Source organism: Hylobates moloch, unplaced genomic scaffold (assembly GCF_009828535.3).
Source record: "Hylobates moloch isolate HMO894 unplaced genomic scaffold, HMol_V3 SCAFFOLD_10, whole genome shotgun sequence".
NCBI classification, from domain to species: domain Eukaryota; kingdom Metazoa; phylum Chordata; class Mammalia; order Primates; family Hylobatidae; genus Hylobates; species Hylobates moloch.
The window spans coordinates 1,490,214-1,505,053 of record NW_026652285.1 but is presented as its reverse complement, the minus strand read 5'-3'; the positions used below and the strand labels follow the sequence as shown (position 1 = coordinate 1,505,053).

Below are 14,840 nucleotides of genomic sequence, written 5' to 3'. Positions count from 1 at the left end.
AAAATCAAGAGGAGACATTAAGTGGAAAATAGATACATGAGTTCTGAGTTTAGAGAAGGGGTCTGGGCTACAAGAGATACAAACTTGTAGATTGTCAAAAACTGAATGGTTATTTCAAGATATGAGACCAAAAGACCACAGAGGAATGAATGTAGATAGAGAAGTCTGAAGCCTGATCCTTGGGGTCTCCAACAAGGAAAGGTCAGTAGAGGAGGAAGAGCCAGCAAAAGAGATGGAGAAGAAATGAAAGTGAGGCAGGAGAAGAACCAAAGTGACTGGTGTCTGAAAGCCATGTGTGCAAGAAGGAGGAAGTGATCAACTTTGCCATTTGTTGCTGATAAATTAGATAAAATGAGGGACTATGGAACTGCAGTTCTAAATTTCACAATACAGAAGTCACCAGTGACCTTGACAAGAGTTACGTCCATAGAGTGGTAGAAGAGCATGTCTGAAGTCTGTCAAAGAGAATACAAGGAAAGGAAGTGGAGATAGCAAATACGAACTCCAAAAAAATTTTGATCCTTAGCCATCTTGCTAACAGGGGCTGCGCATCAACACAATACTGAGCAGAACATGGGAATTAATGACCATGAGTTCTTTTCTGGCCACAATAATCTGCTGACTAGGTGCACTGCTAGAAAAGAGTTTTGTTACTTACGTTATCATATGCGTGGCTTGAGGTGAGGTTTTGGCTGGTCCTTTGGGCAAACCTAGGATAGTGTGATAACACAGAATGATTACCCTACAGTGGGAACACAAATGCAAAAAGTAAGATAATTTTCCTAGTCTAAAAACAAAACCTAAAAGGCACCTTCAGACTGCATAAAGTGTCATTTTGTAATAACTATTTACAAAACAATTGGTTTTAGTGCACATCAGGTTATGATGCCATGGGTGGTGGGGGCCCTGAGAATATGGAGTGTGCACGGAACACTAAGAACAGAGCCTTTAGTCTTTCCATCAGAGTAGCTACCACCCCATCATTTCTTAAAGGATGAGAAGTAGTATAGAACACAGGTTAAGAAGAAAGCTCTGAGGTCTCCGGTCCAGGATAAAGCAGAGCAAATGTACTGCATTCTGTCTCTCCACTGAATGTCACTTAAAGGTGGATGGAATGCATAGAGCAACTATTTGAGGACTCTGAATAATAGGAGCAGCCTGATTGGGAAAGAAGACCAGAATTCAAGTATCACTGAACTGTTGGTGAATTTACCATTTTTTGCCCCTTCATATTTCCTGACCAAATGCAATGCAGCCTGAACCCCAGGCATCAATGAGAACAGACAGAGCTCTAGAAGGCTTCTCATTCTCACTCAAGAAGCAGGAAAGGGAAACAATCCTAACACTCAGAATGTGGAAATCTCTTGTCCCTTTTTTGTCCTCTTCTCTCTGTTTTCTCACAACCCAAACCACAGGCAACCCCAAAGTGGCTGTAGCGACAGCAGAGGCAATGGGACTTGTAGGAAATTGAAACGCAGTGAGAAGAATCTTCCTCTTCAATAGGAGCTGTGATACCCTTTTTTCCTTTCTGTCCTGCCATTTAGTCCAGACATAAGCATAGTCAAGGAAATGTGTGGTATCATAGGGTAACTAAAGCTCCAACTTTATGACTGGAGAAACAAAAAGGGGAGTCCCAGGAAACTAGAAAGTACCAGATAAATCACGATGATGGAGGACTCAGGAAAACAACCTCATGAAGTTGTTTATGAAATACTGAGCTCACCCCCTGACCTGGGCATGCATGGATCCCATCTCAGTCACGATGCCAAAAACGGTGAGAAGTGAACAAACGACCTGCTGTCTGGACCTTAGATTGACCACAGGATGGAACATACATGAGACATATTTGAATGGCACTGCAAAGGCTTTGAAAATATAGCTGACATTGGAACCACTGCCCATAGAAAAAGGCTAAAATTGTGGAATGAATCTAGCCAGGTTGTTTACATACTAAAATCAAAATATCAACATTCTTGATATGATTTAAATTAAGACCAAGAGTCTCCCAATAAAACATTAAAAATGTCCAAGATAGAATCCAAAATTATGAGGCATATGAGGAACCATGAAAATTTCAACTTGCACGAGAAGACAATAACAGATATCGATGCCAAGAGGACACAGATGTTGAAATTATCTCAGAGATGTTTAAGGCAGCTATTGTACACATGCTCCAAAGAACTGCAAACAATCTTTTAAAAAAAGAAAAACTGAAAAATAGAAAGTCTCAGCAAAAACACAAGATATAAAGAACCAAAATGAAATTTCAGAACTAAAAACTACAATAACTGAATTAAAAAAAAAAAACAGATCGAGCTCAATAGCAAAATGGAAATGACAGAGGAAACAGGCGGTGAACTTGAACATAAATCACAGAAAGTATCCAGTCAAAACAGAAGCAAAGAGTAAAACAAAGAAACAAACAGGACCCCAAACACCTCTGAGACAATGGCACAGGTCAAAATTTGTGTCATCAGGGTTCTAGCAGGAGAGCAGAAAGACTGTAGTTCTGAAAAAAGAAAGACTAAAAACATCACAAGTTTGGTGAAAGACATAAAGCCACAAACCACATTCAAGAAGTTCCATTAGTGGGTTAAATGGTGGCCCCCCAAAAGCTATGCTCATGTCCTAATTCTCAGAACATGTGAATGTTATCTTAATTGGGAAAATGGTCTTTGCAAACGTAACTAAGGATCTTAAGATGAGGATACCATCCTGTATTATCTGGGTGGGCCATAAATCCAATGACAAATCACCTTAGAAAGGCAGAGGGAGATTTGGGACACATACAGGAAAAAGCCAGGTGAAGGTACAGGCAAGAATTGGAGTGACGGCCGGGCGCGGTGGCTCACGCCTGTAATCCCAGCACTTTGGAAGGCCGAGGCAGGTGGATTACAAGGTCAGGAGATCGAGACCATCCTGGCTAACACGGTGAAACCCCATCTCTACTAAAAATACAAAAAATTAGCCAGGTGCGGTGGCAGGCGCCTGTAGTCCCAGCTACTAGGGAGGCTGAGGCAGGAGAATGGGTGAACCCGGGAGGCGGAGCTTGCAGTGAGCCGAGATTGCACCACTGCAGTCTGGCCTGGGCAAAAGAGCGAGACTCCATCTCAAAAAAAAAAAAAAAAAAAAAAAAAAAAATTGGAGTGACATGACCAAAAGCTAAGAAATCCAAGGAGTACCCACAAGTCATCGGAATCTGGAAGAGGCAGGGAACAGATTTCCCCATAATAGTTGTGGAGGGAGTGTGACTCTGCTGAATTTCAGACTTCTTGCCTCCACAACTGTGAGAGAATAAATTTCTGTGGTTTTAAACCACCCAGTTTGCAGCCATTTGTTATTACAGCCCCAGGAAACTAATACATTCAGCCAACCCCCAAGAGAAAGAAACAAAAGAAATCCATACCCCACATATTGTAATCAAACTGTTCAAAATTAGATAAAAAGAAAAATTATTTAAAGCAGACAGAACCACAATACATTATCTATAGAATAACTGCAACTCAGATGAATGTAGATTTTTCACTAGAAACCATTTAGGCTAGAAAAGAGTGGCACAGCTTTTTAAAACTGCTGAAAGAATAGAACTGTGAGCCCCATATTCTGTATTCACTGATAATATCCTTCAGGAACAGACAAAATAGAGGCATTCTCACATGAAGTAAAACTAAGAGACTTCACTGCCAATAGACCTGCTTTAAAAGAACTGATAAAGAAAATTCTTCAGAGAGAAGGGAAATTATACCAGAAGAGAATAGTAAGAGAAATTGTAAACATTGGGTAAATATAATAGACTGTTTTTCTCTTCTTGAATTTTTTTTTTTTTTTTTTTTTTGAAATAGAGTCTTGCTCTGTCACTGGAGTGCAGTGGCACGATCTTGGCTCACTGCAGCCTCCGCCTCCCAGGTTCAGTCAATTCTCATGCCTCAGCCTCCCGAGTAGCTGGGATTACAGATGCACACCACCACACCCGGCTAATTTTTTCTATTTTTTTGGTAGAGACAGGGTTTCACCATGTTGGCCAGGCTGCTCTCAAACTCCTGGCCTCAAGTGATCCACCCACCTCGTCCTCCCAAAGTGTTGGGATTACAGGCATGAGCCACTGCGCCCGGCCACTTCTTGAATTCTTTATAATATATCTCAGGGTTGTAAGCAAAAATTACATCATCTGTTAGTGGTTTCTTTTCAATGTATAGAGAAGTAATATAGAAGACAACTATTATAGAAAAGGGGAATCCATATGATGATAAGGTTTTTACTTCCATTTATTTAATTTATTTATTTTTGAGACAGAGTCTCCTTCTGTCACTCAGGCTGGAGTGCAGTGGCTGTAATCTTGGCTCACTGCAACCTCTGCCTCCCGGGTTCAAGTGATTCCCCTGCCTCAGTCTCTGAGTAGCTGGGATTACAGGCGCCCGCCATCACATCTGGCTAATTTTTTGTATTTTTAGTAGAGACAGGGTTTCACTGTATTAGCTAGGATGGTCTCGATTTCCTGACCTCATGATCTGCCCGCCTCAGCCTCCCAAAATGCTGGGATTACAGGCGTGAGCCGCCATGCCTGGCCCAGGTTTTTACTTTCAAGTAGTAAAGCACTGATTTTAAGTAGACTGAAAAATAAGTATATTGCAATCACTAAAGCAAACTGTCTTTATGTATATGTGAGTGTGTGTGTACATGTATACATATATATATTTTGCTAACAAAATTAGCAAAATAACAGGAACAGAATCAGCTACTTTAAACCACATTATTTACCAAGCAACTTTATTTCACACACACACACACACACACACACACACACACACACACACACACACACCCCATTATACAAAGATACAGTCAAAATCACAATAAACTAAAATGGAGCATTAAAAATATTCTAATAATCCAAAAGAAAGCAGGAAAAAGGAAACAGAAAAAAAGGAACACATAGAAAACTATATAATGGTAGACCTAAACTCTACATACAATTAAATGTAAATTGCCTAACATATCAATTAAAAGAAATTGTGAGAATACATAAAAATGCATGAACCAACTATAGGCTATTTCTAAGAGACTTCTAATCTTTCAATACAGTTAAGTTACAAGTAAAATGCAGAAGAAAATATACCAGGCAACCACTAAACAAAAGAAAGCTAGAGTGGCTATATTACTATCAAAATCAACATCAGGACAAAGAAAATTATGAGGGACAAAGAAGGACATGACATAATGATAAAAGACTCAATCAACCAGTAAGATCCAACATAGCTGAATGCATGAGCTTCAAAACACATAAAGCAAATACCAACTTAATACAATCTCTTCTAGAAAGATTACATATTGTATAATTCTACTTGGATGACATTCTCAAAGACAAACTATAGCAATAGAGAATAAATTCCTGGTTGCTGGGGATTGACGGTCCGGGTGCAAAGGTGTGACTATAAAGGAATAACACATGGGAGTTTTGTTGAGTGATGGAACTATTCTGTATCCTGACTGTGGTGGTAGTTACTTGAATCTATATGTATGTTAAAATAAACTGTACACCAAACCAAAAAAAAAAGGTCAATTTTAGTATATGAAAATTTTAGAAATATAATTAAAGTACAAAACTAACAACAAAAAGAGGGAAGTTACTGAAATCAGAATTTGATTTTGAATCCCATTTAAATTTGAATCCTGTCTCAGTACTAGCTGGGCAACCACTGGCAAGTTAATTTTCCTCAGCCTTGGTTTCCTCGTGTTTGAAATGAAAATGATGGTGGCACGTACCTCATAGGTTTGTTAAGTAATTAGTAAGCATTCCTACACTTCTTAGCTTGTTGCCTGTTAGTAAGTGGGCCATAAATATGGCCTATGGGCCGGGCACAGTGGCTCATGCCTGTAATCCCAGCACTTCAGGAAGCCGATGTGGGCAGATCACCTTAGGTCAGGAGTTTGAGACCAGCCTGGCCAACATGGTGAAACCAGGTCTCTACTAAAAATAAAATAAAAAAAAAAATTAGCCAGGTGTGGTGGTGGGTGCCTGTAATTCCAGCTACTTGGGAGGCTGAGGCAGGAGAATCGCCTGGGAGGTGGAGGTTGCAGTTGGCCAAAATTGAACAGCACTTCCAGTCTGGGCGACAAAGCAAGACTCTGTCTCAAAAAAAAAAGACCTATTTTTTATCCTGTCTTCTTCGTTATTGTTTTTTAAGGATTCTTTCTGTTATGAAAAACTGCATCACCCACTTTTTCTGTGATGGTGAATAAATTAAACTGCAAACACAAAGGGATGGAAAAAATCTCAACATTGTAAGACATTTTAATGGCTGATTTTGCCTCTCACAAGTGATCTTAGGCATATGATTTAAACCAGGTACACATCCTCGAATCTTGGTATAGATGTCCATCATAGGGTTTCTCAATGTATGATAGGAAAACCACTGCATTATGATCCCCCTGGAATGCATGTTAAAGATTCTTGCTGCTGAATCAGAGTTTCTGGGGACCAGCAATTTGACTTTTTGACAGTCACCCAAGTGATTTTTATGCATACTGAATTATTAGATCCAAGAAGGTTACAGATTAAAACAGGCAGCTATTAGCTGAAATTTGACTTTTAATGAATTTTATAGACACTTGTTGTAATGGGATTTCATCTGTATTATTCTTTCTCACATTACCCAACAAGATTAGCAAGATAACGCAAACAGAATCAGCTACTTTAAACCACATTATTTACCAAGCAACTTCAGTCTGCCTACATTTCACCATTTACTTGTATTGTATGTAGCCAAGACAAGAGGTAGCCAACCAAAGATACTGACCTAACTCAGTGGTTCATGAGAGAGCCATTGACACTTAATCATTTCCCAACACATGAATCCTTTCTTCTCTTCTTCCCTTACGTTTTGCTCTTTTTTCTTCCCAGTTTGATTCTTCTTTCTCATTTGCCTCCCTCTGCCCCTCCCCCTTTTAAATATAGAAAAGTAATTCAGTGATTGGGTACACAAGTATTTAAACAAAACACTAGGCAACTTTTTAAAAAATCTAAATCCACTGATACAAACACACGGCCAAAATATGTTAAGTGAAAAACAAAAGCAAGGTTCAGAACAGAGTGATAGTATGCTGCATTTTATTGAATAATGGAGAAAGAAATTCATATTCATATTTGCCTAAAGACACTATGGAAGGATAAATCAGAACCTAACAAAGTGATTATCTGCGTGGGAGTAGAGCATGACACTAGGGAAAAGGAGAGAGGGAGGATGAAGAGGGAATGAGAACAAGAATTGTCTTATACAACTTTTTATATTGTTTCGATATCTGAATAATGAAAATGTATTGCCTATTATCTAAAATATATACACTTAAAAGGAAAAAAAGCTATTGACATTGGCATAAGGCAAATTCAACTGCTATTTGTTCTATTCTGCCTCTTCTGGAACTTACGTAACCACTCTTTCCCTCTTTTTCAGTTTTTTCCTTCCTGTATCATTCTTGTTTCTTTATGTGAATAGAGGCAAATATTAATATTCTTATTTCCAACTTCCTTACAGAAATGCAATATATTACACACACACTACTTAGCACCTTTTTTTTCCTACTTAGCAATAAATATATTGGTTATTATTACTTTTATCCCCCAGCTATACAGTAATATGTTGTACAGATGTTTATTTAACCAGTCCCCAACTGATGGATATTTGAGTTGTTTCCAATTACTTGCTATTGCCCAAAATGTTGTAAAGAATAATCTTGTAAACACCTAACTGTGTATAAGTGTGGTATAAATTTCTACAGATAAGATTGCAGATTTCAAAGAAATAAATGCATTTATAATTGTAATAGATATTGCCACTTGCCCCTATAAGAGTTACATAATTTTGTCATAGTAACTGTCTTTCCATAGCCAACAAAGTATGTTATGAAATATTGGGACTTTTGCCAACCTGAGAAGTAGAAAACAATTGGTTATTAGACTTAATTTACATTTCTTTATAAGTAAAGTTGAACATCATTGCCTATGTTTATAGGTCATTAATATTTCTTTTTAATATTGGACTATCAGAAAACCTGATGGCTGGGCGCAGTGGCTCACATCTTGCAATCCTAGCACTTTGGGAGGCCGAGGCACGTGGATCACCTGAGCCCAGGTATTTGAGACCAGCCTGGGCAACATGGCGAAACCTCACCTCTACTAAAAACACAAAAATTAGTTGGGCATTGGGGCATACGCCTATAATTCCAGCTACTCAGGAGGTTCCAGCTACTCCATCAGGTTTTATTAGTCCAATTTTAATATTGGACTATCAGTCCATCAGACTTGCTACCTACTGGCTATACAAATTTGGGCAAGTTCTAGTTCCTTCAATAGAGAAATGACCAAGAAATCTCAGTCTCTTTTCCTGTATGATGGGAATAACGGTAACAGGCTGGTGCAGTGGCTTACTTTAGGAGGCCAAGGCAGGAGGATCACCTGAGGCCTGGAGTTCAAGACCAGCTTGGGCAACAAAGCGAGACCCCATCTCTACAAAAAATTTTAAAAATTAGATTAGCCCAGGATGGTGGCGCACACCTGTAGTCCCAGCTGTTAAGAGGTTGAGGTGGGAGTATCCCTTGGGCCCAGGAGTTTGAGGCTGCAGTGAGTTATAATGGTGCTACTGTACTCCAGCCTGAGTGACAGAGCAAGACCCTGACCTAACATCACTGACCTAAGTACTTTAGTGAAGATTAGATGAAATAAACAAAAATAGCTTAACTGAGTGCCTGCCACACAGCAACTGCCCTGTAACTGATGGGGCCATTACTCTTAATTTTGAACCTCATTGCTCTTCTGCCTGCTGTATTTCCCCTGTTCTCCCCCATCTCCTGTTACTACTAAAAATAAACGGAGACAATTTATTGAAGGCTTATTATGTACCAAGTGCTATATTAGGAGTTTTGCATATAGCATCTCACTGAATCTTTGTAAGAATCCTAGAAAATATTCTTAGAAGAAAAATGAACATTTACAGTGGCTAAACAGCTCATCTAGGTTATATGGCTAGCAGGAAGTGGTGCTGAGATTCTAACTCAGGACTGTCTGATTCTTAAGTCTCTATTTTTTGCTATTTTATCATGTTTTCTTTTCTTCTTTTTCTTTTTTTTTTTTTTTGAGACAGGGTCTTGCTCTGTCACCCAGGCTGGAGTGCAGTGGCACAACCTGCATTGCACTGCAACCTCTACCTCCCAGGTTCAAGTGATTCTCATGCCTCAGCCTCTCAAGTAATTGGAATTATAGGCATATGCCACCATGCCCAACTAATTTTTGTATTTTTACTAGAGATGAGGTTTTGCCATGTTGCCCAGGCTGGTCTTAAACTCCTGGGCTCAAGTGATCCATGTGCCTTGGCCTCCCAAAGTGCTAGGATTATAGATGTAAGTCACTGCGCCCAGCCATCAGGTTTTCTTAATTGTAAGGAATCGAAATGTCATGGTATTAGTTCTGCAGTATTACTGACATACTTACGGGGGTATCTCTGTATTCTCCAAGGCTAGCAAGTCCATCTGTGGATGGAGACTGGGTTTTAAGTTGTTTGTTACATCAGAACTTGGATGGCTGAAATCTAAAACACAAAATGGACTTGTTTGGCTTTAAAACATTTTGTCAGTTATGCTGGATTTTCTACAGTAAAAACAAAAAAAAGAAAAAAGAAAAAGAAAAAAAAAGAAAATCCCACCAAATAAAAGAGATTAATTTAGATATTTCTGTCACCCTAAAATCATGAGATTTCCTAGCTCTAAGAGAAATTAAAAAGCATCATTTATGGTAGGTAGAGAGAGAAAGAATTTCCCTGCCACGAGAAGGGTAACAAATATTATTGTATTGGATTTTCTAAAATCCCAAGCTGATCCAGAATGGAAAGGATTTTACATCTTGTTCTGCCTAGCACAAAAGTAAAAAGTTACAGTACATACTGAGCTCTACCTTCACCTCAAGCTCCAGTCTATAATCTTTTTTTTTTTTTTTTTTTTTTTTTTTTTTTTAGATGGAATCTCACTTTGTCACCCAGACTGGAGTGCAGTGGCACAATCTCGGCTCACCACAACCTCCGCCTCCTGAGTTCAAGTGATTCTTCTGCCTCAGCCTCCTGAGTAGCTGGGATTATAGGCAGCCACTACCACTCCCGGCTAATTTTTGTATTTTTAGTAGAGACAGAGTTTTGCCATGTTGGCCAGGCTGGTCTCGAACTCCTGACCTCAGGTGATCCACCTGACTCGGCCTCCCAAAGTGCTGGGATTACAGGTGTGAGCCACTGTGCCTGGCCTCCAGGCCATAATCTTAAGTGAGATACCCCAAAGGGAATAATTACTTCCCCCTCTGAAAATTCTCAATTAAAAACTCAGGAAAACTCTCCAATGTAACTGACTCTACACATCCCACTGGCCTACATAAAGAAGTAGCCAACATTTTAGAACTAAGTTCTAAGAAAACCAGAAATTCAGTGATACTGAATATTTTTACTCCGGAAACAGCAGATGACATATGAGAAAAACAAACTGCTTTTAATTTGACAAAACTGGATTTCAGCATTTTTCATCATCCTTATTTTGTAATTTACCAAACCCTTGTTGGGAATAAGGACAGCGGAAGATAACAAGTTAGGTAAGATAGGTAACTCTTTTATAAATGTTTATAAAATGCATTGTAGCAAAGCTTACAATGCATTTTATAAACATTAGTTTGTTAACCTTGACAACTACCCTTTAAGGCAATCATTGTTCCCATTTTATAAAGTGAGACTCTCAAAAGTTAGGTGGCTGAGAGTTGGCAGAACTGGCATTTCAACTTGGACTTCTCTGACTTTAAAGCCTGTGTTTTTCCTTCTACATTTCACAACCACTTAGTTCATACCTTGTAATCCCTGAATTTCTCCGCTTGCATCAGAGATACTCCCTTACCTGATGCTGAGGTATAGCAGAAAAACCCAATGATAATAGCATGTAGGTTCACAGTAGACTTTAAGTATTGGCCAATGGGCTGAACAACCTCTACAAAGCAGGCCAGGTGAATTCCATGAGATTCTAAGTGAGTAGGATGAGTTTCAAGGACCTCCTCGCCCAGATACATCCCATTGCTATACTGGGTTTGACTTAACCATTTGCCAGGAAGTAATCACATCTCCTAACATAGCGCTCTGACATTCAACCTGACTTCAGTCCTTCTTAGGTGGTATTTAATCACATAATTAAGGAGAACTGTTTCACATCAAGCTCTTCTGCTGGTCTGAAAAGACCTGAGTGTTTATTTACTTAAGCCTGAAAGTTGATTATTCATGGTGTTGAGTTCTCCCAGAGTGGCCCTAGGCATCCGGGGACTGGGACTTAGGTCCAGGAGATCTTGAGATGGGGCAGAAGGCTCACTGGTAGTCTGAAAACAAAGCAAAAAAAAAAAAAAAAAGTGTCATGTAGTTTATCATAGCTTTCTCCCCATACTTTCTCCTTTGTAGAGGGGAGGATCCTATTTGGATGCATTTTAAGGAAGAATTCTCCACTCAACGGGCAACATTAGCATGAATCTCATCTTACCACCTACATAGGTTCCTGCTTCTTATTAATAACTTCATAACATTAACTTTACATTACATTACATTAACAGTTTAACATTAACGTTAACTTAATAACATTAAGTTATTAAGGCAAGTAATCTATACCATTAAAACCACGCCAAATTATGAATGCATATCTCCCTCTTTTTAAGACTTGTTTTAGGTAAGCCTTGCTTCTTACTGTAATTGGCAAAATGTTCAATTGTTTATTTTAAAACATTTCTAATCACTTACATTGGTGGCTTCCTTCTGGGTCTTATTTTGCTCCAAAATCCTTTGTTGGTTTCTAGTAAACCTGTTTAAATGATCAAAATGCATGTGTTTTTAAAAAATAAATGAAAATGCTATAAAAATCTAACAATTATTAATACACAAATATTTAGGAATGAAGACAGTCAGCCTCATCCTCACACAATTATCAGTAAAATACTTTTAATAACCTTTTTCCAGCTTAGAGTATTCATACTCTCAGAGAAAACTGTGAGAAAATAGAAAAGTATTTAAAAAAAAAACTCATCACCCAGAAATTGTTAAATCTATTAACATTATTCCAGTATTTCATCTATAAGTGCATCTATTTTTAAGCTTAGTTGAAATGATACTTTACATAATTCTGTATCCTAATTTGAGTATGCTGTGAGAATTTTTCTAGCTGAAATACAATTTTTAATGGCTATATTTTACCTTATGAATCTATCATACCTTTTAACTATCTTACTATTAGCGATTGTTTTCTATTTTGCCATTATAAGTAATTTTCCAAAATATTCAAATATATTTAAAGTATTTTCACTATTTCACTGTGGTTTTTTTTTTTTTTTTTTGAGATGGAGTTTCGCTCTTGTTGCCCAGGCTGGCATACAAAGGTGCAATCTTGGCTCACCACAACCTCCACCTCCCGGGTTCAAGCGATTCTCCTGCCTCAGCCCCCCAAGTAGCTGGGATTAGAGACGTGTGCCACCACGCCCAGCTAATTTTTATATTTTTAGTAGAGACAGGGTTTCTCCATGTTGGTCAGGTTGGTTTCGAACTCCCGACCTCAGGTGACCCACCCACCTCGGCCTCCCAAAGTGCTAGGATTACAGGCGTGAGCCACCGTGCCAGGCCTTCACTGTGTATTTATATAAGACACTTAACACATACCAAAAAATTGACCTTTTACAACTCTGATTTAATTTTACATCATCCACTGAGAGTAAAGGAACATAAACGTAAAAGACCAGAGAAGTTGAAGGCAAAAGTCCAAGGTTCAAGTGTCAGTGTTAGTACCTTGTAGCTACGTGACTAAGGATATGACTTCCTGAACCTTGGTCCCCCAGCTGCTAAGAGGGAATAACATTTGAACTATTTCCTCAGAAAGTTATTTTCAGGGGCAAAACTAGATAGCACAGGTGGATGAATGTGGAAATGCTTTGCAAACTGAGATTTGCTTTAGCAACATATAGTATTACTGTTATGACGATTTGACTTCAGGATCCTAAACACTTTAAAGTGTAAGAGTTTATACTGAATCAGGCCTCTGAGCCCAAGCCTGCAGGTATACATCCAGATGGCCTGAACCAACTGAAGAATCATAAAAGAAGTGAAAATGCCCAATTCCTGCCTTAACTGATGACATTACCTTGTAAAATTCCTCCTCCTGGCTCAGAAGCTCCCCCACTGAACACTTTGTGACCCCTGCCCCTGCCCTCCAGAGAACAACCCCCTTTGACTATAATTTTTCACTGCCTACCCAAATCCTATAAAACTGCCCCACCCCTAACTCCGTTTGCTGACTCATTTTTCAGAATCAGCCCGCCTGCACCCAGGTGAAATAAACAGCTTTATTGCTCACACAAAGCCTCTTTGGTGGTCTCTTCACACGGATGCGCGTGACAGAATCTGCACACACAGTTGAACGATTTTTCAAAAATATGTGTTTTAAATTCCACCTAGTTAAGCCGGGCACCGTGGCTCATGCCTGTAATCCCAGCGCTTTGGGAGGCCGAGACAGGTGGATCACTTGAGGTCAGGAGTTTGAGACCAGCCTGGGCAACATGGTGAAACCCCATCTCGACTAAAAATACAAAAATTAGCTGGGCGTGGTGGCGTGTGTCTGTAATTCCAGCTACCAGGGAGGCTGAGACAGAAGAATTGCTTGAACCTGGGAGGCGGAAGTTGCAGTGAGCTGAGATCATGCCACTGTACTCCAGCCTGGGCAGCAAAGCAAGAGTCCATCTCAAAAAAGAAAAAAAAATAAATCCATCTAGTTAACAATAGCATTAGCTTCTTGTATTCTAGTCAGTTACGTGCTGGGTATGAACAACCTTCCTAGATCAAGCCCTGAGTGACAAATTTCACTTTCTTTATTTGCACAACTATTCCCTGGATGTAATGAGCAGAAACTTTGGGGGATGTTGGAATAGGGTGAATGTATTTTGCAAGGGGATGGATATGAATCTTTAGGGGCCAGAGAGTGGACTGTGATAGATACAGTAACGCCCACCCTCACAAAGGTACCCACATCCTAGTAAACACAACCAGTGAATATGTTAGGTTACATGGCAAGGGGAAATTAAACGTTGAAAAAAGAAGGAAGTTTGCTAGTGTAAAAGGAAAATAAATCTCAGGACCCCAAAATCACTAAGCCAAAGGGAAAAGTCAAGCTAGGAACTGTGTCAGGCAAATTTTATTCCTAAATAATATAGCTACAAAGATAAAAAGCTACCTACCTCTCCCACAATTTGTCCAGGAGAAAACTCCTTGTGGGCCTCAAGATCTTTACCCTAAAACAGCTCTGTTGAATCTCACCCTAGCAATATAAATTGATAGCTTATCTTCATAGGTACAGGACAAAGGACAGAACTCGATTGCTTCCTCTGCCCTACTGCTTATGTAGAAATGCAGATTCACTGAGCCAGACTAAGGTGTCAGTGACTATTCCTCTAGCCCCTTCTCACAGGTAAATTGTGTATTCCGTGAAAGGCTGGTCAGACTCAAAAGAATGCAACCATTTGTCTCTTACCTATTTATAACCTGGAAGCCCCCTTCCCTGCTTTGAGTTGTCCCACCTTTCTAGATGGAACCAATGTACATCTTACACATACTGATTGATGTCTCATGCCTCCCGAAAATATATAAAACCGAGCTGTGGATGGCCCGGTGCGATACCTCACGCCTGTAATCCCAGCACTTTGGGAGGCCGAGGTGGGCAGATCACGATGTCAAGAGATCAACACCATCCTGACCAACATAGTGAAAGCCCGTCTCTACTAAAAATACAAAAATTAGCTGGGC

General features: G+C 39.4%; 1 protein-coding gene across 8 annotated transcripts in view; it reads right to left on the bottom strand.

Annotated features, from left to right (window-relative positions):
- The window catches only part of TOM1L1 (target of myb1 like 1 membrane trafficking protein), a 62,799-nt gene that overhangs the window by 13,875 nt on the left and 34,084 nt on the right, over positions 1-14,840 (bottom strand). For 7 of the 8 annotated variants that reach the window (XM_032162789.2, XM_058444664.1, XM_032162790.2 and 4 more), the window contains 4 exons: positions 11,799-11,859; positions 11,269-11,386; positions 9,485-9,581; positions 659-710 (listed from right to left, as the gene is read on the bottom strand). In XM_032162789.2, coding sequence (XP_032018680.2) covers positions 659-710; positions 9,485-9,581; positions 11,269-11,386; positions 11,799-11,859 — 328 coding nt within the window. Of the gene's footprint in view, positions 1-658; positions 711-6,797; positions 6,943-9,484; positions 9,582-11,268; positions 11,387-11,798; positions 11,860-14,840 lie in introns of all 8 variants that reach the window. The other variant, XR_009215056.1, reaches the window with a different exon arrangement.